Source organism: Alosa pseudoharengus, unplaced genomic scaffold, assembly GCF_046254945.1.
Source record: "Alosa pseudoharengus isolate Yale_2024_CS ecotype anadromous, Long Island Sound unplaced genomic scaffold, YU_APseudo_1.1 YU_APseudo_1.1_scf_7, whole genome shotgun sequence".
Taxonomy (NCBI): domain Eukaryota; kingdom Metazoa; phylum Chordata; class Actinopteri; order Clupeiformes; family Clupeidae; genus Alosa; species Alosa pseudoharengus.
Window position 1 is genome coordinate 1365198 of NW_027468859.1, and position 23380 is coordinate 1388577.

The 23380-nt window shown below is 40.8% G+C and overlaps 1 protein-coding gene and 1 long non-coding RNA gene across 2 annotated transcripts; one reads left to right on the top strand and one right to left on the bottom strand.

Moving 5' to 3' along the window:
* Positions 1–1273: 1273 nt before the first annotated feature.
* On the bottom strand, positions 1274–9115 carry LOC143110084 (interferon-induced protein 44-like). Its single transcript, XM_076272910.1, has 7 exons — positions 8416–9115; positions 8274–8325; positions 7782–7977; positions 7492–7644; positions 5979–6150; positions 5745–5845; positions 1274–1580 (listed from the first exon to the last, which is right to left on the bottom strand). Exons 1-7 carry the CDS (start codon positions 8936–8938, stop codon positions 1413–1415), a joined length of 1365 nt encoding a protein of 454 aa, XP_076129025.1. The 5' UTR covers positions 8939–9115; the 3' UTR covers positions 1274–1412.
* Positions 9116–9426: 311 nt separating this feature from the next.
* On the top strand, positions 9427–10322 carry LOC143110090 (uncharacterized). The gene is made up of 2 exons (XR_012984056.1): positions 9427–9902; positions 10174–10322. It is a non-coding gene; the product is annotated as an uncharacterized LOC143110090 (long non-coding RNA).
* Positions 10323–23380: the final 13058 nt, after the last annotated feature.

The following is a 23380-nucleotide window of genomic DNA, read 5'->3' on the forward strand; positions in this document are numbered from 1 at the left end:
GTGCTGCAGATTATAGAGTCTAGCCTAAATACACACTGTTACCATGGTGCTGCAGATTATAGAGTCTAGCCCAAATACACACTGTTACCATGGTGCTGCAGATTATAGAGTCTAGCCTAAATACACACTGTTACCATGGTGCTGCAGATTATAGAGTCTAGCCTAAATACACACTGTTACCATGGTGCTGCAGATTATAGAGTCTAGCCTAAATGCACACTGTTACCATGGTGCTGCAGATTATAGAGTCTAGCCTAAATACACACTGTTACCATAGTGCTGGTAGAGTCTAGCCTAAATGCACACTGTTACCATGGTGCTGCAGATTATAGAGTCTAGCCTAAATACACACTATTATGGTGCTGCAGATTATAGAGTCTAGCCTAAATACACACTGTTACCATGGTGCTGGTATAGTCTATCCTAAATGCACACTGTTACCATGGTGCTGGTATAGTCTAGCCTAAATACACACTGTTACCATGGTGCTGCAGATTATAGAGTCTAGCCTAAATACACACTGTTACCATGGTGCTGCAGATTATAGAGTCTAGCCTAAATACACACTGTTACCATGGTGCTGCAGATTATAGAGTCTAGCCTAAATACACAGTTACCATGGTGCTGCAGATTATAGATTCTAGCCTAAATACACACTGTTACCATGGTGCTGCCGATTATAGAGTCTAGCCTAAATACACACTGTTACCATGGTGCTGCCGATTATAGAGTCTAGCCTAAATACACACTGTTACCATGGTGCCGGTATAGGGTCCATGTGGCTGCATATGATGTAATTAACATAATGGGACTGATATCAACCATAGAACTCCTCCCCAATTACTCTGTCAGTGCATGTAACCTATTCTACTTGTCTATACAGATCTGAAAAAATTGAAAGACCACTGCACATTTTTCTAATGTCATCCTACGGTTGCTGTGTGATATTTGAATGAGTTGACGGGCATATTCCAAATTAAGAGACCACATATAAAATACACATTATATCATCAGAGCAAATTTGAATATGACGAAGAGTAATAGTAAACACAAAGCATAAAAGGGCAATAGTTTAGAGAGAACAGTTTAAACAGTTTAGAGAGAGAGCAAAGTTAAAACTGTGTAAATTACTTTTATTTAACTCAGTCAGACACAGGTCAGGCCTTTGTAAGCAAAAGTAAAACAATCCCTTCCACTATTAGTGTTGGTCTCTCTTGACCTATAAGTTGTCTTAACATACCATTTCAATTAAATAAATTACACAAATACAACATTTACACCAAATTAGTTTTTATTTATTTCAAAATATGAGATCTGAAGTCTTCAATTCTTCAAATCACTTAAATTTAATTGTGTTGCTGTATATCCACGTGTGGTGGCGCCCCCTCTGGCTAATCTGCTGAACTGCAGACTCAGACGCCCTGGTCATCCAGGGTGTCATCCACGGCCTGCAGGATGCTGTGCACTGCACTCAGCAGCAGGATGTCAGTGTTGCAGTTGGTGGACAGCTCTGAAGCGTAGTTCCTCACGGGGAGAACAAAGGACACGGGAATGCCAACAAACTCTGCTGCTTTCTGCATCTACAACAGAAAAGTACAGAACTGCATTCAAAATGGATCTACAAAAAACACGTCCTGTATTTCAAATAGTAACTTTTCTACTGGCTCCTAATGAACCATCCTGCATGAAAAAACCTGCTTGAGAACACTTTTGTACATCAAAGAAGTATTTTCCTCTTGGAACACAGACATACTCTATTCTGGTCATTCCTATGAACTTATTCAAAACACACTGACCCCAGAGTGACCGCAGTCATTCCTGTAATGATACCTTGCATCAAACACAGTCATTCCTGTAATGATACCTTGCATCAAACACAGTCATTCCTGTTAATCTAGTCATTCCTGTAATGATACCTTGCATCAAACACAGTCATTACTGTAATGATACCTTGCATCAAACACAGTAATTCCTGTTAAGGTAGTCATTCCTGTAATGATACCTTTGCATCAAACACAGTCATTCCTGTTAATCTAGTCATTCCTGTAATGATACCTTGCATCAAACACAGTCATTCCTGTTAAGATATCATTCCTGTAATGATACCTTGCATCAAACACAGTCATTCCTGTAATGATATCTTGCATCAAACACAGTCATTCCTGTTAATCTAGTCATTCCTGCAATGATACCTTGCATCAAACACAGTCTTTCCTGTTAAGATATCATTCCTGTAATGATACCTTGCATCAAACACAGTCATTCCTGTTAATCTAGTCATTCCTGTAATGATACCTTGCATCAAACACTGTCATTCCTGCAATGCTACCTTGCATCAAACACAGTCATTCCTGTAATGATACCTTGCATCAAACACAGTCATTCCTGTTAATCTAGTCATTCCTGTAATGATACCTTGCATCAAACACAGTCATTCCTGTTAATCTAGTCATTTCTGTAATGATACCTTGCATCAAACACAGTCTTTCATGTTATGCTACCTTGCATCACACTGTGGGATCAAATTTTAACCCATGGTTCAGCGGTCACTCCGTGCTAAAGCACACTCACACCGCCACCAAGAGGTCTCCGAATGGGGCGCTGCTGAGCATGGATAGACAGTAGACGCGTCCCAGACCTGCTCCTAAAACTTTGAATAGAGAGTAGACGCGTCCCAGATCTGCTCCTAAAACATTCGACAATAATTTAATGCAAACTTAATATTTTGCGACTGCAAATTTGTCTTGATAGGCTATTACATTGCATATTTCTTGTGAAATGCTAAAGTCGAAGAGAAACACCCCTGAACGTGAAACTCTGAGTAAAGGCAACGGTGGTAACGTGGAGAGCGCTAGCAGGGATGGCTATCCTGAACCTACTGTACATTAGCCAACGTGATTAGCCTAATTGAAAAGTTCAGGGAAGAGACACACAATTCTATCAACACTCTGCAAACGACTGTACTATCAATTGGTGGCCGCCTGGATGATGTTGAAACCTCGCTGAGAGCAGTTGATTTTGAGAACAACAACTTTGGAAAGCCTCTGTGCCAAACTGGCTAAGCAAAATGCTCTATGTGAGAGGATCTGGAGTCTCGGAGCCGCCGCCAAAACCTGCGAGTGATAGGCATCCCGGAGGATACTGAGGGACCACAGGTGACAGCATTTATGGACTTTTTCAGCGAGACCCTGGGAATGCCCATCCAGTCAAATCAACTGCCCATCTTTGATCGGGCTCATAGAAGCCTGGCGCCTAAACCAAATGACCCCAATCGACCCCCCCGGCTGATCATCGTACGGGTGCATCACGACCAGATCAGACACAAAATACTTCGACTATCACGGGAGAAGGGCAAGCTGTACTTTCAAAAGCTGACTTTGTTTATTGTCTTTTGATAGCCTGTTCTTTGATGTGGAATGGCTTGGGATAATGTGTTGCTGTGTGTTGCCATTACCTGCGAAAAGACTGTAAGTTTATCACACAGCAGTCTGTGTCGGTAGCAACTAGCCATGGCTACATCATTACGTTGCCTAAGCTGGTTCGCGAGATAACTGATATGCTGCGCTCAGCCCGCAGCTTCTATGTCTGCAGTTGAATTGTTCATATGTAGGAGCGCTGGTTCTAGTGCAAAATGCACAAACGTGTGCACTTCAACGTGAGGGAAGTGTCAAAGGGGTGGGCTGGGGTTTCTTTTATTGGGGTTTTGTTTATGTGTTCTTTGTTTTTTTTGATTGATCTGAAAACAGGTTCTTTTATTTCATGCAATAAAAATGGCTAGGGCTGTCAATCAATTAAAAAATGTAATCAAATTAACTACATACTCTAAATTAACCGCATGTATAATTTTTGCTGTGAAAGTATTTAAAATATTTAAATTCAAATGAATCATTGATTGAATCTGGTCTTGTTTGAGAGCAAGTTATTCATGGAAATGTGCAGAATTTGAGATGATGCTACGTGGCTAGCATCTGTGGCATTCCTTTAACAAGGTGAGATGTGAATACCTGCTGAGAGAGTGGGCCTTGAGAGGGAGCTGTCCCTCTCCTTTAATTTAAAACCATTAGGTCAGTTTAAAGAAATGCCACAGATGTCAGTTGTTAAGGGATACAGCCTTTTGATTGATGTTGATGAGTGGGGTGATGTGATCATTGAATAACTGTCACACCACAGATGGAGATGTAAGCTTTGACATGCTCTACTGTATAAGAACTTATACTGCTTTTCTCTGTATCTTGAGACTGTCTGTTAGCAACACGGCGTAGGTCTCCGGTACCGTGAATAAAGCTCTCTGAGATTTCTGACTGACTGCTAATTCTGCCTGAGACTTGAACAAATCCAGAATTTTAGTATGACAACACACCGTCATTCCTGTAACGCTACCGTGTCCTTAAGTATAAGTATATATACTCTTTTGATCCCGTGAGGGAAATTTGGTCTCTGCATTTATCCCAATCCGTGAATTAGTGAAACACACACAGCACACAGTGTACACACAGTGAGGTGAAGCACACACTAATCCCGGCGCAGTGAGCTGCCTGCATCAACAGCGGCGCTCGGGGAGCAGTGAGGGGTTAGGTGCCTTGCTAAAGGGCACTTCAGCCGTGCCTACTGGTCAGGGTTCAAACTGGCAACCCTCCGGTTACAGGTCCGAAGTGCTAACCAGTAGGCCACGGCTGCCCACGACGACCTTAAACACAGTCATTCCTGTAGCACTACCGTGTCCTTAAACACAGTCATTCCTGTAGCACTACCGTGTCCTTAAACACAGTCATTCCTGTAACGCTACCGTGTCCTTAAACAGTCATTTCTGTAACGCTACTGTAGAGGAATCCTGCATAGTAGCGTAGTCGAGCAGGCAACCATGATTAGGGGGAGGGATGAGCTGATTGCTTGTTAGATTGAGGCTATTTAAGTCAGCTCTGCTCCTCCACTTGCAGGATGTTTCCCTCTATGGCGCTCTAGTGCAAACTCATTCACGGGGGGGAATGGCGGCAGGTAATGCTCCCTCCAGTGTTCTGTTATGATGTATGGTAGATCCCTCTTTTTCAACCTGTAGGCTCTCTATACTGATCTGTCCTTTATCTCACTAGGATGACTCCTTTGCAGCCATTGCGTGTGTTGCGAGGTTCCCTAGTGGTGAGTAGCTGACACTTCACCCCTTTTTCTCACAGGCAGCGCTGCTTTCTCCTGGAGCCTTAGCTAAATCCCTGGCTGCTAATTGTGTTGTAGCTGTAGCTATATTATGTGTCGGTTGCACTAATCTGTTTTAATAATAAATTATTATATTCAACTATTTATTCCCACAGCTGCTTCCAGACTACTTTTATTCCAAATGAATAACAAATAATTTCCGCCTCTGGTCTGCTTGTTCCTTCTTTTTTTGTAAATGGTTTAAGAATTTACATAAACACCCGTGCCATTCCGTTACACTACCTTGTCCTTAAACACAGTCATTCCTGTTGCGTAACCTTGTCCTTAAACACGGTAATTTCTGTTGCTACCTTGTCCTTAAACACAGTCATTCCTGTTGCGTTACCTTGTCCTTAAACACAGTCATTCCTGATGCGTTACCTTGTCCTTAAACACAGTCATTCCTGATGCGTTACCTTGTCCTTAAACAGTCATTCCTGTTACGCTACATTGTCCTTAAACACAGTCATTCCTGTTGCGTTACCTTGTCCTTAAACACAGTCATTCCTGTTGCGTTACCTTGTCCTTAACCACAGTCATTCCTGTTGTGTTACCTTGTCCTTCACGGTGCGGCTGGTGTAGACGTACTTCACGTCCTCCTGGACAGCGTGGCACACCTGGTCAACATGCGTCAGCAGGACTATCTGTGGAACATCTGGGAAACAATCACAAAGGAACATCTGGGTAACCATCATAAAGAAGTAATACCTGGTAACCATCATATGATGTTGCTGTGCGATGACTCTCCATGATTTCAAATTTTCTGATTCAATCTGCTGCCAACCCACCAAGGTAATGGAGCTCAGCCTGGAGGATCCTCATCCTCTCCTGCAGATAATCGCTGTATGTGGTGACTTTGCGTGCGTCCAGGAAAAAGAGCCCACCGTGGATCTTATCCTTGATGCCCGGTTCAGCCCTGTAGCCAATGGACTGGCTGCTGAAAGGTGTACCTGGCTGGAACTGGAGAGAGGAGACAGACGTAGACACTACAGATAGCCAGTGGTGGAATGTAACGAAGTACAAATACTTCGTTACTGTACTTAAGTAAATATTCCACGTATTTGTACTTTACTTAAGTAGAATTTATAGTGCATACTTTTGACTTTTACTTCGTTACATTTTACAGCAATTATCTGTACTTTTACTCCGCTACATTTCTACAACAGCATCGTTCCTTTTTACGATACATTTTATGATCAGATTTTTTTTCTCTCTGACAAACACGTTTGTTTTACCAGGGGGCGGGGTTGCTACCACAGATTCTGGAGCGCTACGTGCCCAGCTTCTAAATCTTTGAAACATAAGCTTATAGTCTAGACCAGGCAAAGCGTGAGCTTGTAGCCATCTGCATTCGGTAGGCTATATTCACCAGACCCATGGCTACACTGGACATGCAACTGTGTTCTGTGCCTTTCTCTGTCTGTTATCTTCAGCACTAGGGCCTCCTCTCCGATGAGATTGCTATCCGCGGATCAGCGAAGTTACAGGCTATGCCCATGCTTCTGTCACACGTCTGATCATTTGCGCCACAAATGTATGGTAGACTATTATAGAACCGCTGGCAGAAAAAAACGTAGCATTTTCCAGATTAGGAAATATTTCTTAATTGTGTGTGATCAAATAAAGAGGCATAGCCTACAATTGGGGGGGTAGAAATGTGAGCGCTCATTCAATGTCTATGTGCGTCTGCGCAAGTGAAACTGAACCTAATCATAAAGACACCTTTCTCAGCAACTTTTCTGTTCAATCAGCAGAATTGGCATTACGATCCACCCGACGTTTCCCTGGTCTACCCCGTTAAACTTCAGGCTCTCGTGTTTTGCTGAATGATATACTCAGCAGATCACCCTAGTAGATAACCAGAATTACAGTCTCTAGAATTGTAGGTCAGAATGTAAACTGGGCCACAGATGGTAAGCACAATTGCATTAGCTTAAAACTATCTAGTCGAATATAGCCTAACCTAAAACTAGCTTAGGCCTAATTAAAATGCCACAGCCCATACTATTTTTTCTTTTAGAATATAGATATTAAGAGAATAAATCATTATCCAAATACTTTTACTTTTAATACTTAAAGTACATTTAAAAGCAGGTACTTTTTACTTTTACTTAAGTAGGGTTGTCATTGTGGTACTTTTACTTTTACTAAAGTAAATATTTCTCTGTGTATTTGTACTTTTACTTAAGTACTGAGATTCAGTACTTCCTCCACCACTGCAGTTAGCACGGGTCAAAACCCTAATGACAACACGCCAGACACTACACACACGTACTCCAGAGTGCAGGTGAGTTCTCATACCTTGTAGCCCTCGGGCACGTGTCCTTTAATGACCGCACGTGCATCAGAGACGCTCAGGCCAGTCGCCTCGTCCTCTCCTAGCGCCATGACATCACACAGTGTCAGAGATGTAGCAGGACCCCCTATCTCTGCTTGGATGCTGATGGACTTCAGCTGCAACAGGACACAAACAGGTCAATGTACAATTAACTTAAAATACAATAAAACATCATCACTGCGCCATGTGACCCCCACAATCTTTACTTTTTTCATACTTAATGGACTGCAATAACATCAGACTTGCGGCATACCTTCTTAAGGTGATCTGGTGCTCCTGCACCGCTTACAGACATGTGCGTTATGCGCTTCAGCATGACAGACCTGATGGAGTTGATGAAGCTGGACTTTCCCGTCCCTGCTGGTCCCAGCAAAAGGACCCGTGCACTGTTCAAAGAGTCGCTCATCACCTTGTGGGACACAAAGTTCTCCCTGAGGTCCTCTCTTGTACTGCACACATGGACAGATGCAGCACAAACAGGCAGGTAAAGATAACATTGGTGTGTGCTGTGTTCGTGCAAACTGGTTGGTGTGTTGGGTTCATGCAAACAGTTTGGTGTGTGTGTTGTGTTCATGCAAACAGTTTGGTGTGTGTGTTGTGTTCGTGCAAACTGGTTGGTGTGTGTTGGGTTCATGCAAACAGTTTGGTGTGTGTTGTGTTCATGCAAACTGTTTGGTGTGTGTTGTGTTCATGCAAACTGTTTGGTGTGTGTTGTGTTTAAACCTAATAAATGTCTGCAGCCAACCTTTCTTTCCAAACCATCTCTCTCCAGGGATAGAGAAGCACGTCTCCAACATCTAATCAGTTAGATGACAAACACAAACAAACTCAAATAAACAACCAGACTAGAATGATACAGTTAGATCTGTTCTGGCTTCAGTTCTCACCTTGAACACGGAACATCTCCACCTCTGTGAGTGATCCATCTCTGTTGTTTACAGACTCCTCTGCCCAGCCCGTGTTGTACATCTCATCAGAGGAGAAATCCACACAAAACGGCACATCAAAGAAGGTCCTGTTCATATGTTCCTCCCTCAGAATCATGGCATTTCCATATTCCCATGGGCCCTGATCAGCCTCAGCCTCAGATTCAGAAGGGATTGAAGTAGCTTGTTTTGATGTCAGATTGAAAAGAAACCATTTTTGAAACTTATTTCCATAAATCCAATTCCCTCTACCGAGGTAAGCTCCCCTTGCTTCACCCCTCTTCAGATACACGATGATGACAAACTGCCCAGTGTTATCAAATTTACCCTGCAGATTGTGTAAGCTAAACCCATGCGTACTAGCTTGGAAAAGCAGGTGCAGCCTGACAGGTCCGGGAAAGAGTTGAAGCAGCTGCCGCTCCATTTCCAGGTTCAGTTTGGACACAATCGATGAGGTTGTGGACGCCATGTCTGCTCTCTCCATAAAGGTGTAAGGGAGTAAATATCTCCATAAAGGTGTAAGGGAGTAAATACCTCTGCAGCAACTTCCCCCCAACGCCTGTGCTGTGAGAAAGGAAAGTGATGTAAGTGCTAAAGGAAACGAAACTGAATCTCAGCCAATGTTGCTGCGACTGGTTTCCGTCTTGGAGACATTTTCATTTAGTAGTACATGTAGTCATTTAGCAGACTGACTGCCGTGGTGATGTCTGGAAAAAGTGAACAGACAAAATATGAAGCTGAGAGGCTGCTTAACTGGCAGTTAATAAGACAACTACGCAGATATGTATCAGTCTATCAGGCTGCTTAACTGAGTAGATATTTATCAGTCTATCAGGCTGCATAACTGAGTAGATATTTATCAGTCTATCAGGCTGCATAACTGAGTAGATATTTATCTATCAGGCTGCTTAACTGGCAGTTAATCTACAGTAGCTTGTGTAAACTGAGTGACAGGAGGGGGAGGAGCCTAGAGCCAGTTGTGCAGGTCTCAGAAAATCATCTCTTCTGGAGCTACAGTTGTTCAGGACCTGTAATCACCTGCTGCTGCATGTCCCAGCCTATCCTGTGTATCCTGCATGTCCCTACCCCGGAAATCCAGAGTTCTCGCGAGAGCACAATGGAATTGTCTCTGCGAGACACTCTGGCAAAGAGCAATGATGGACGTTACTTTTACCCCAACATTCCGGGTGTTTCGTCAAAGAAGAGAATGACCTAATCACATATAAACAATAATATGACAACAATCACAATTCATGAGCACAGCCACAACTTTTCCAACTCCAGGCCTGAAGAGGGCAGAGAACCCAAATGCATACGATTTAGTCAGCACTGCTGGAGATAAGCATGGGCATAAAATGTTTGGAGTTAGTTTGGTCTCCCCTTTGCTCGGATTCCTGAACCTGGTAACTAGAAAGACCGCTCATTGTGCAACCCTAAAGACGCAACTGGTATGTAATGTTTGGAATGATTTATAACTGTATGTTGCATTGAGTGCTTAACACAAATTATATGTTTAATTCTATATGTATTTCTTTAGTGCAGATAATGTGGTAGTGGAAGTAATTGCATAAAGTGATATAGTAGATTACATTGAAATTGAGATGTGTAAGGAGTTGCTTTGTTCGGGCTGCTTTGTGCTTTGTTCATTGCTTTGTTGCTTTACCATGCATTGTTTATTGTGTAAAGTAATGCATGTTTATTTTCTGTTTTATCTTTAAGGTTATCAACCTATTCCTTATTCCATAGTCCATAGCCCCTAATCCTATGACATTCAATTCATACAACTCTATGCAACAATTCAACTGTTTCAACATATTACCAATGCCATCAGAACCATCTGGAAGAAAAATAAAAACACCAAAAAGGAATTGAGTTGTCCCTTTGCATCCTTAATGTGTTGAACAAGCCATTTTCAAGTTTGGGCAGAGCTGTACTGATTGCAACACCTAGACAACTTGACACCGGGAAACCAACTAAACTGATGAAGACATCGCTGCAACGTTGGAGGACAGTACACATTGGTCGTAGTGTTATCCGATTGCGTCGAAGTCCGAAATAATTCAGAGTAAACATGGTCTAGTGTTATCCAATTGCGTGCAGTGATATCTTCAAATGCATGCTTGCTGCCACCCCTCGAGTTGGGCCATTACATTGTTCTTAGCCAGACCCTTAATCTTTCTAGATTATCAGGGTCTGGATTTTCCAGGATAGCATGTCCCAGCCTATCCTGTGTGTCCTGCATGTCCTACAGTAGTCTATCTTGTGTGTCCTGCATGTCCTACAGTAGTCTATCTTGTGCGTCCTGCATGTCCTACAGTAGTCCATCATGTGTGTCCTGCATGTCCTACAGTAGTCTATCATGTGTGTCCTGCATGTCCTACAGTAGTCTATCTTGTGTGTCCTGCATGTCCTACAGTAGTCTATCATGTGTGTCCTGCATGTCCTACAGTAGTCTATCTTGTGTGTCCTGCATGTACTAGTCTATCCTGTGTGTCTCTCCATTTTGTGTGTCTTTTAGCATTTTTATTCATCTGAATGTCAAGTCATACTTTATAACTAAATGCTCCACTTGACATTTAATGACATTTATTCTTGCAGATGGGTTTCAGGTTTGTGTGGCATGTGGCATGTGTGTGTGTGTGTGTGTGTGAATGTTTAAGGTTTGTGTAGCTATGTGTGGTGAGTGTGTGTGTTTCGGATTTGTATGGCTGTGTGTGCTGTGTCTGACTGATTCATCTGTGTAACAGATTGGTGTTTCAGAGGGATTGTTGCTGAGTAATGTTTGATATAGTTTGTTTTAAATGTATGAAAGCACATCATTTGTTGCAATTATTGTCTGTTGTCTGAACTTGCAGGGTTTCTATTTTATTTAATGTGCAAAATAATAATAATAATAATAAATAAACGAAACAAAGTTGAACTCCGCTCCTGTATGTGGCGCTTAAGCATCCATAAGTGGATGCTTACCGGTTTGCCGGCTGTCAAACGGAAGAAGGAAGAAAGGATTAGGAGACGGAAGCCGTTTGCTGTAACGTTACCCCGGCATCAAGTTGTCCATTGACTGAAGACCCAGCAAATTAAGTTTGGTCTTCGGTGTCCCTCTAACGGAAAACAAAACTATGAGGTTACTCTTAGAGTGATTCGGAGTCATATGCCCATTGAGTTGGAGTCGAATTTGGACGAAGACAGAGGACCAATCGATTTCAAACGCAACTTTTGATGATTCTTTTCAAGGCAGGTGTGACCTTACCGCCAGCTGTTTTAACATAATGAGTCTCTTTTCTCACGGTTAGAGGGACTGACATGATACCGAGGTGAAGTTAGTTTGATATTTGATATTCGGATATTCGACAGATATTCAAACTTTTTTTTTATGCGGCTGGTTTCACCCCGTGTTTGCAGACAATGTACAAACAGCTGGTCCCAGCCGACCTTAGGGACCGTCTAAAAAGTACCTTCTGAATTACCTTCATAGTCTTTTTTTGTCAATAGCTTTGACATCATGTGACCTAATCTCTCCCTCTCCTCCTTTTGAAGAGATTCGCCGACGAAATTCCGGTTCCGGTCGGCGTGCTCCGTATGTAACTACCTAAACTTCCAAACTTATCTATCTTAAAATCTCCTTGTTACCATCTACTTTCTACGGATTTACTGGCTACTGATTATATCTCGTGAACAAACTGTTGCATAAACCGTTGTTGCTCGAGGCTTTGGTTTATCGGACTCTATAACCTTGATCGCCAAACGTTTTTGTCAAACGTTAACGTGAAACGTTAAGCCAGCATCAAGGGCTGCAAATAATACCGGGCCAAGGAAACGCTATCTGGAAGAAGAAAGCATCAAATTCCTTCTAACGTCTCTCAGAACTAGTGACTCAATATAAAAGTGAGATTTTCTCAGATTACTTACCCGCTACCTGTGTTCGAGTTATCAAGGAACTGCACGATATCGCTGTTGCTAGCCAACTAGCAAACAAACGTTTAAAAGAAAGTTGACACCGACGAGCCCTCGCCGCGACACAATGCCTCCCCTCAGCTGTGCACCAGGCTGCGACTCATGCGTCCTTCTCAGCGAAAAGATAGTGGAACTCGAAGCCAGAATAGCGACCCTCCATCAGATTGAGAAGGATGAACAGTTCCTCGACACCATTCTCTCCGTAAGTAACGTTACCTCTCTTACACACACTAATGCCAGATGCCCTGATTTCACTCTGTCCTCCAATACTTTAACCATGCCATGCACTAATGCAACTTCTGTCCCTGTTGCCTCTCCCCGGCCTCTGCTGAGAACCAAGCCTGCTCTGCTGGCCAGCTCCACTCCACATCAGTCTGAGCCATGGCGTAGAAGCAAGCATCACAAGCACGGCAGACGGTCCGGACGGCACTCAGGCCCAGCCCAACCTATACGACTGGAAAATCGCTACGCTATTCTGACCGAGGATGAGGAGCCCCTCCTGCCCCGAGACAACCATCCTGGTCCCTCCTCAAAGTCGGCGCCCCCCCCGACCCCCACCTCCCCGGACCTCATCAACCTCCACCCCGGCAGTTCCATGGTTAGAGACCTCTGCATTCCCCCATCATTTAGCGGTCCCTCCAAGGTCTACTGCTTCCCTGGTGCCAAGGTCCTTGACATCCAGCAGAAACTCCCAAGCATCCTGGCCTGCCACACCAAGGTCAACAACATCATCGTACACGTGGGCACAAACGACATCAGAGATAAGCAGTCAGTAGCACTGCAGGAAAACTACAAAACTCTCATCACCACCCTGATGGGCACAGAAAAACGCTTTGTCATCTCTGGGCCTCTCCCTACCTACAGAAAAGGTGCTGAGAGATGGTCCAGACTGTTCGATCTCCACACCTGGCTCAAACGCTACTGCGCTTCCCTAAGCATCCCCAATGTCAACAACTGGGGCTTGTTCTGGGAGAGGCCCAGTATGCTGAAGCGTGATGGTCTCCACCCAAACCAACATGGAGCCAGGCTACTCTCTGACAACATAGCGTCCACACTGAGGCATTGACATTCTGTAGAAAATATTACAGATTCACACCCCCCAGGTATTGATTCGAATGGCATTATACATGTGGATGGGTCTGAGAATTTTTTCTGCAGGGTAACATACAATACTACTACCATAGATCAAGCTGCTTCATGCAATAGCATGACTTATGCTTATAGTTCTATTCCAACGTATCCAAACGTATAGTAAAAAGAAAAGACAAATTTAAAACTAGAAACCTAACAAATATTCTTTCCATACCTCAGCATATTCCTCTATGGGCTGGCTTTCTCGACCAGTTTTCTGAACTTATGTCGCTCATCATCACTAGCTATGATCGGATAATTGTAAATGGCGACTTTAATATTCATGTCAATAAGAAAACTGATGCTAAAGCCAGTAAGTTCCTTAATGTGTTGGACAGTTTAGAGCTAAAGCAGCATGTTACAGGACCCATCCACAACCTTGGCAACACCCTCGATCTAGTAATTTCTAGAGGGATAGAAGTCAGACTTATCAGTAAATGATATAAATATGTCTGATCATTATTGTGTATCTTTTAATATAGTACTACATACTCCAAAAATTCATCCCGAAATTGCAATCAAATCGCGACTCTTGGACATTAGAGCAGAACAGCAGTTCATAGCTCTTATAGACTCCATAAATTTGGATATTTTACATCATCCCATTGATCAAATGGTAGAGGCTCTCAATCATGAATTAGGCGCTATGCTTGATAGAGTGGCACCCTTAAAGACTAAAAAAAGGCCCTGTAGCAAACTGACACCTTGGATGAACGAAAATATCCATGATCTAAAAAGATCATGTAGAAAAGCTGAGAGAACATGGAGAAAAACTAAGTTACAGGTTCACCGTGCAAATTATAATAGAGCTATTCGGAATGAGAGAAGGAACCACTTCTCTAAGGTAATTGCTGAAAACAGTGGAAACTCTAGGGTGTTCTCCACCATTGATAGGCTATTGCATCAAACACCTTTTGATACACTCAGTCAGGCATCCTCTCTAAGATGCGAAGAATTTGCAGACTTCTTCAAAAACAAAGTAATTTCTATAAGGGAGGCTATTGGTAACACAAGTAATATGTTTGATAGTACACCCAAAAACAGCCCCCCAAAATGAAGGTCCTTTAGCACTATTACTCAATCTGAGCTTGGTAAAATTGTAACTCAAACCGGCACCTCAACATGTGTTTTAGATCCAATCCCTACTAGATTCCTCAAAAAAGTATATGATAGCTTAGCTCCCTTTATTCTCAAGGTAATAAATACCTCATTAGAAACAGGTATATTTCCAACTTCTTGTCTTCAACTTCAAATCTTGACCATACCAATCTGAGCAACTACAGGCCTATATCAAATCTACCGTTCCTGAGCAAAGTACTTGAAAAAGTTGTTTGTAATCAGTTAAATACCTTCCTCAACGAAAACAGTATCCTTGAAAAATTCCAATCAGGTTTTAGATCAAATCACAGCACAGAAACGGCTCTAGTAAAAATAGTCAATGATCTCAGACTGGCTACTGACTCAAACAAAGTCTCAATCCTTATTCTTCTGGATTTGAGTGCGGCATTTGACACCATTGATCATAGCATCCTAATTCACCGCCTTGCGAAGTGGGTGGGTCTCTCTGATAATGCTCTAAACTGGTTTCAAACCTACATTACTGGCAGAGATTTTTATATCAGTCTAGGAGATCATGTATCTGAAAAACATGACTTGCCTTTTGGTGTGGCCCAGGGGAGCTGCCTTGGTCCCCTGCTATTTTCCCTATATATGCCTCCATTGGGAAACGTCATAAGTCAGCATAATGTAAACTTCCATAGCTACGCAGATGATACCCAATTGTATATTTCTGTGGAGCCAACTAACCCAGATGGCCTTTGCTCCCTCACTGCATGCCTAACCTCCATTAATCAGTGGATGAGCAAAAATTTTCTGAAACTAAATGATGACAAAACAGAGGTACTTTTGGTGGGACCAAAACTAAAGCGAGATATTGTTCTTAGTAATCTGGGGAACTTGGCACACCAGGTCAAACCAAAAGTAACAAGCCTCGGTGTCATCTTAGATGCAGAGTTAAGTTTTAAGCCCCATATCAGTAAAGTTACTCAAACAGCCTATTTCCACTTGAGAAACATTGCCAAAGTGCGGCCCTTTTTAACTCAACAAGATGCAGAAAAACTAATTCACGCCTTTATCACTAGCAGGTTAGACTACTGCAATGCACTTTTTACTGGTCTTCCCAAAAAACATCTAAAGAAATTGGCACTCATACAGAACTCTGCGGCTAGACTTTTAACTAAGACTAAGAAGAGAGAACACATCACCCCTGTGTTGGCTGAACTGCACTGGCTCCCTACTTCCTATAGAATTGATTTTAAGGTTATGTTATTTACTTACAAAGCTCTGAATGGCATAGCACCTTCATATATCTCTGAGCTTTTAATATCTTATCAACCACAAAGGAAACTTAGATCATCCAATTCTAATCTTTTAATCGTACCCAAAGTGCTCCACAAGCAAAGTGGAGAAGCTGCTTTTATCCATTATGCCCCCAAACTATGGAACACCCTGCCTCTGTACATCAAGCAGGCGAGTTCAGTGAATATTTTTAAAAAAGATCTGAAAACATACCTGTACAGGAAAGCTTTTAGTTAACTCGTCTTATCCTGTAGACTACTTTTTCAGATTATTCTACATCTGCTGCTATTGGAGGGCGCAGCCAGCCAGAAGCAGATGGGCTCCCCCTATTAAGTCAGGTTCTGCTCAAGGTTTCTTCCTGGAATATGGGAGTTTTTCCTTGCCACAGTTGCCATATGGCGTGCTTGTGGGGGGAAAGAGGGTTAAGGCTGCCAGTCTTATGACATGTCATTTTCTATATTTTTGATATGTTGCTGAGTGGATCATAAACGGCCCCAGCAATGAAGAAATGTGATTGATAATGACTGACTGACTATTATTTTGTTACATGCTTCAAATGTAAAGCACTTTGAGCTGCATTCTGTGTATGAAAGGTGCTATACAAATAAAACGTATTATTATTATTATTATTATTATTATTATTATATTACTAGTGACTCCAAACCAATTCAAAATAGTTATCCTATATGGGACTCATCAGACCCAACTCTTCTTATAGCCACTGTGTGCACACTGTATTTGACATTAATATTAAAAAAAAAAATACATTATTTCATATAAGAAAAGGTCTGCCTTTTTTCAATACCTCCCAAGCCATGTGATCTAGTGACTCCAAACCAATGCAGAATAGTTATCCTATATGGGACTCATCAGACACACCTCTTTTTATAGTCACTGTATGCACACTGTATTTTATATGAATATTTTGTAAAAAAATACATTATTTCCTATATGAATGGTCCTCTTTTTTCAATACCTCCCAAGTCATGTGACCTAGTGACTCCAAACCAATGCAGAATAGTTATACTATAACTATAACTGTTCTGTTTAACTGTATAACTGCTCTGTTTTTCACTGACCATTTCATTATGTTAACTTACCCAATGGAGTTTTGCAAATGATATTTTTGATTTAGACCTTCCTGTAATAAAACAAAACAAAACTTGACACTCAAGATGATCTTCAGACCAAGCCACACAAAAGTTATTTGTCAGATTGTTCAATACCAAGTTTATTTGCCCATGAGATGTTATAAAATATGGCAGTGAAGCCACTAAACAGGAACTGTGTTCACATCTCAGCAATGAATCGACATATCAAAACAAAACCTGGCACTTGGACAAGGCACAATGTTCCAAAATCAGCAAGTTATGTGCCCCTACATTGAATGCTTTAGCGCCACCACCAGTTCAAAATAAATTAAACCAGACCCAAACATAAACAAGCCAAAACCAAGACAATCCATGCCCAAAGCCAATGCCAAGCCAAACGAAAGGCCAAAGGCAAGCCCAAGCCTGTCAAACTACTTCACCCCCACATTGCTTGCTTATATTTGAAAAGAAAGAAAATATATTACTTCCCAACAGAAATAGTTTTTTCTTCAACCTTGTTATCGGCATAACACACACAGCCATTGCTTTTTCTTGACTTCCTCTAACGTCTTGTTGTCCATTTTCAAGCACATGGTATGGAACCACCAGTCACATTTATCACACTGGATCTGTTTAATTGAAAAAAAAAACATCAATGAGTTATTCATGTACATGATTTTGTCAGTTGGTACGACACTTAAGTTTAACTGGTATGTCACCAGCGTTGGGGAGGTTACTGAAAAAAGTAGTTTATTACATATTGCTCGTTACTTCTAAAAAATGTAATTCATTACTTTAATTAGTTACTCCCTGCGCACAGTAATACCTTATGTTACTCGTTACTTTTGTGTTACCTCACCCTCCAGGGGAATTTAATTGAAATGAAATGTCCCCACGGGGCAATTTGGTTCACAATGGTAAATAATAATAATAATTAAATTACATTTATATAGCAAACAAAAACAATGCAAAACAAAACAAAAGGCGCGTAGGAGGAAAGATAGAGCTATGTGTTGGGTGTGGAGGAGAAGTGATCATTAAACAGAAAGGTCTTGAGATGGACTCTGAAGAAAGGAAGAGAAAGACAGTCATGAAGATGTTGGGGAAGGGAGCTTCAGAGTTTAGGGGCCAAGGCACTTAACTACAGCTCACAACAACTCACCCAGTCTGTAACAGTAAGTGCAAGTCCAGGGGACTTGTCAGCTCCACACATTGAGCATGTTTCCTCATCAAAGACTGAAAGAAAGTGTATTTTCATGATACATTTAATCTGAAAAGTATGTGGAGTGCCTAGAGTTATTCAAATATGTTGTAGATACTGTATTGTATGCCTGATGCCTCAAGGACTTGGAGAGCCATATCTCTCCTTGCTTCTTTCCTTGAGGTTTCGAACTTCATTTCGGGGAACTGAGGGAAGGCTTCCATCACTGCTCTCGCCATCTAAATTAACAACACTGCAGTTATTGAAAATGTATTTCTCTTTTAATAGATAACTAAACCATTATTTCCACCCCCGCAAACATGAATTTTTCCTGAACATTTCCTGAATTTCCCCTTGGGGATCAATAAAGTATCTATCTATCTATCTATCTATCTGAAAGAAACATCATGTTTCCTCTATACTATCAACTTACTTTAACAACAATGACACCACAGCTGGAACCATCCCTTTGCACTGGGTGGGGCATTACTCCTCCTTTCCACTGAACATCCACCCAGTCAGTTTTGCCATGACGTGTTCGCCTCATCTTCAAGTATTCCCTGAAGAAATGTGATACTTTTATTTAGGTGCTACCAAAATGTTGTCCATTCACAGATACATTTTAGCAGAAAAAAGGTTTTACTCAATTATAAGGCATATGGACAGATCTTCAAAAATACCACTGTCTGACTTCCTACAAACAGCTGCCATTGTTGAATAAAAGTAAACATGATTGACTTAAAATGTTTAGATTCCTAGCTTGAATATTTACTGTAGTCTCTGAGCAGCATGTGTTGAGTCCTCAAGCTCAGAGGATGCTGGTGACGGATCCAGTTGAGAGACTGTGGCAGACTTTGCATGAATGTACTGTGAAAGAAGAGAGAGTACACTGTAATTAATACTTTACATGTAGTTTACTATGTGAAAACATACATCTGAATGAATGAAAATTAAGAAAGCAACAAACCAGCATGGTCCAATGGTTATTATTCACATGGACAAATGATATAATTCCGTCATAGTTTTCAAAGTTTACCTACAGCATGAAAAAAACAATGTTTGATGATGAACAGGTTAGTTAGTTGTTTACCTATGACAAGTATATCATGATGTATGTATTGTGTATCTTTTTTGATAGAAATGTTGGCATGGACAAGTAAGCTTTCAGGCAGTGAAAATGCATAGTGCTTCCTTATGAAAAGGACTTGAATATATCATCACAGCTATTTCATGCACTATAGTAAATCCCCATCACACAATATACCATCAAATGCACAAACAGAAACTGAACATATTACCTTAGGTAAACTGTGTCGGCGTATTGTAGCTCTGTCACCAAACAAAATTACACCTGCAGTGTAATGGTCCATCAAGTAGATGGTGTCCACCACATTATATGTATAGGCACTGAGATGCATCAATCCATGAATTATCTGATAAACACAACATAATGTTTTATTAACATTAGCACACAGCATCGCCATATGAATGCAAACTACTTTTTTGGCCACTGAAATGAATAACGTAAATCTGGCCTATATTATTGGCCTATCATGACATCACCACTCATTCAGAGTAGCAGCTGTAAACCAACCAACCCCTTTTCAATAACACTTTACTTGAAGTCATAACTATGACATGGCACTTGTCATAGCATTGTCATAAATATTATAAACATGTCATAAACGTTTATGAATTCTGCTATTAAGTGCCACTTGGTTTTATTCATTACAAGGTGACATTGTTTGGGTTGTCTTGATTAACAAGGACAACAAGGACATCACAAACAAATTTAATGTCAACTTGTCATGAAAAAGACAACTTTTCGTAATGTCACTTTGATTAATGTCAGGTTGTCATAAACAGAAGTCATAAACGTTTATGACATGTTTATAATGTCATGACAAGTGCCATGTCATAGTTATGACAGTACCAAGGTACCTTCAAGTAAAGTGTTACCCAACTTACTTGTATAACCAGTGTTTCCCATACATTGACTTATTTCCGGCGGCCCATCACAACATTGACCACCACACAATGATTTTCCTGGTTGTACTAAATTGTGCTTAAATCTGTTTAGAATCATAACCGCGCTGCACTAATTTGTTAAAAACGGTTACATTCGAGTTAATTCTGCAAACCTACCACCACAAATAGAATTCAATTCTGTGGGAAACACTGATAACTTATAACAACTATAAAGGCATTAGGACAATAAATAGGGGACATTACAATGTACTCCCCCCCCCCCCCCATTTCCTCTGTATATAATGCATTTATACTGTATTAAAATGCATTGGTTTGAAATAGGAAATCTGTCCCATAATTGTCTTCAGTAACATTAATTTTCAGCTTTAGTTGGGAGGTAAGTGTGTATGTGTGTGTGTGTGTGTGTGGTGGGTGGGTCTGTGGGTGTGTGTTGTTTGTGCCTACATGAAAGTGGCTCCATCTGTAGATAGCCATTTGATGAGGCATGTCTACCACTCTCTCGGATTATTCTCTGAGTGAGCATTAGCTCGAACAATTGATCATTGTGAAACCTGGCTACAGATCTGATCTCGGAAGATTTTTTTTTTAAAACATCCTTTGTAAGGCTTCTGGTTAAATTGCCTGCCATGATTTCTTCCACAGGTGTGTTTTTTGATTGGTATGAAAGAATATATTTATTATTAATTTACCTGAGGTGGCGGAACTGCGTTCCTCCCCGTCCCCCCCACTTTAACCCCTGCCTATAGTTATAGATATGGACAACTTAGGCTATATGGAAGCATTGATTTTTATTATGATGTGTCACCCCCTTATTTTAGGAGATCAGTTCTTCATTGGTCTGGGGTATTTGGGTCCCATATCATGGAAGCTATTGAGCCAAAAGCCATTTTCCATGGGAAATGAATGTGTTTCTTAATATATATATATATATTAAGATATATTAATATATAGTTCTGCATTGATCTGTGATGTCTAGGACCCATTATATGGAAGATATTGAGCAACAAGCTGTTTTCCATAGGAAATGAATGGGATTCTTAAAAAAAATATATAATAGTAAATGCAAAATATTTTTCCATATTGAGGTGTGTCTGATTAGTACCCCATAGCAGAACAGTTCTGTATTGATATGTGTTGTCTAGGACCCATTATATGGCAGCTATTGAGCAAAAAACTGTTTTCCATAGAAAATGAATGTGATTCTTTAAAAAAATTAAATACTTACTTAAAGCTTTTATTGTCCCCTAAGGGCAATTTGGTTTGCAGCAAGACATCCATAGACAACATACGACAAAAAGTACAACATGACAACATGAACCACCAATGGGTGAAGAAAAGCATACAGTACATGCAGATAAGCAGTGCAGTGTGTATACAGGCAAAAAATAAATAAATAAATAAAATACTATAAGAACAGGAAACACTTTCTGCTCTCCATGGAGTACCTTCATACAGCAGGAAATCATACCTCACCCCAAAAACACCATGATGTCAGCCCAGAGCTCCAAAATCTGAATTCAATAGAGAAATGGCACTGGGAACAAATGAATGTCTATATCTATTGGTTTTAACTGCAGGGAATTTTAAGCGTGACTTAGAAGGTAGCAACTGAAACTCAGGGTAAAGAGGATGACCATTTGCTGATAAAATAGATTGACCCTGTAGAGGACAGTATCTCTTCTGAAAGGACCCCATTCACCCTTACTCTCTGAGTTCTGTCCGTTAAAAAATCCAACCCACTAAACTGAAATCTAAATCAAAGTTATTTAACAGCTTATCAACTAAAAGAGTTTTGCTACCTTCAAGGTGCTTAAGTATCAGATTAAGCAGAGTGGCTGTAGCATCCTCAACCCCCCGCCTGGCCCTATAGGCAAATTGTAGTGGGTCCAATAAATTCTCTGTTTTGATAAGGAGCACCCTTTTCATTAGTTTTTCAAAACATTTCATCACCAATGAGGTCAAGGCAATTGGTCTAAAATCATTTAAAACCTTAGGGTGACTGATTTTGGCCACAGGAAAAATAGTCGATTTTTTCCAAATTTTGGGGACTCTCTGTTGGCTCAGGGAGAGCTTAAATATATAATAAAATATTGGACCAAGTTGTTCAGCACACGAGGTGAGTAGGCAACCCCCTATGTTATCAGGCCCGGGGCTCTTCTTAACCTTTGAGTGTCTGAAGGTATCTACTACGGCATGCAAATCAAAGGGTACTGGGGCACTGTTTTTTTGCTCTAAAGTGGCATCCTTAGATATGGGTGTGTCGAACCTCAGATAAAACTCATTCAACGTCTGTGCCAGCTTTCTATCACATGTGAACCCATCCAGCACCAATTTAGAATTTCTTATTTCCTTTGTTCCGATTATGGTTTTCATGCTATCCCATGCAGAGCCTAAATTATTGTTCCCCATTTGGGGAATAGTACATGCAAAATATTATTTCACAATGATGTGTGTCTGATTAGTATCACATAGCAGAATAGACCATTTCTTATGGTAAATGTATTTTTTTACAAAATATTCATATAAAATACAGTGTGCATACAGTGACCATAAAAAGAGGTGTGCCTGATGATGCCCATATAGGATAACTATTCTGCATTGGTTTGGAGTCACTAGGTCACATGACTGAAAAAAGAGGACCATTCATATAGGAAATAATGTATTTAAAAAAAAAAAATATTCATATAAAATACAGTGTGCATACAGTGACTATAAAAAGAGGTGTGTCTGATGAGTCCCATATAGGATAGCTATTCTGAATTGGTTTGGAGTCACTAGGTCACATGACTTGGGAGGTATTGAAAAAAGAGGACCATTCATATAGGAAATAATGTATTTTTGTACAAAATATTCATATAAAATACAGTGTGCATACAGTGACTATAAAAAGAGGTGTGTCTGATGAGTCCCATATAGGATAACTATTCTGAATTGGTTTGGAGTCACTAGGTCACATGACTTGGGAGGTATTGAAAAAAAGGAGACCATTCCTTTTAGGAAAGAATGTATTTTCTTTAAAATATTCATATAAAATACAGTGTGCACACAGTGGCTATAAGAAGAGGTGTGTCTGATGAGTCCCATATAGGATAACTATTTTGAATTGGTTTGGATTCACTAGGTCACATGATGTAAAAGCTATTGACAAAAAAGACTATGAAGGTAATTCAGAAGGTACTTTTTAGACGGTCCCTAAGGTCGG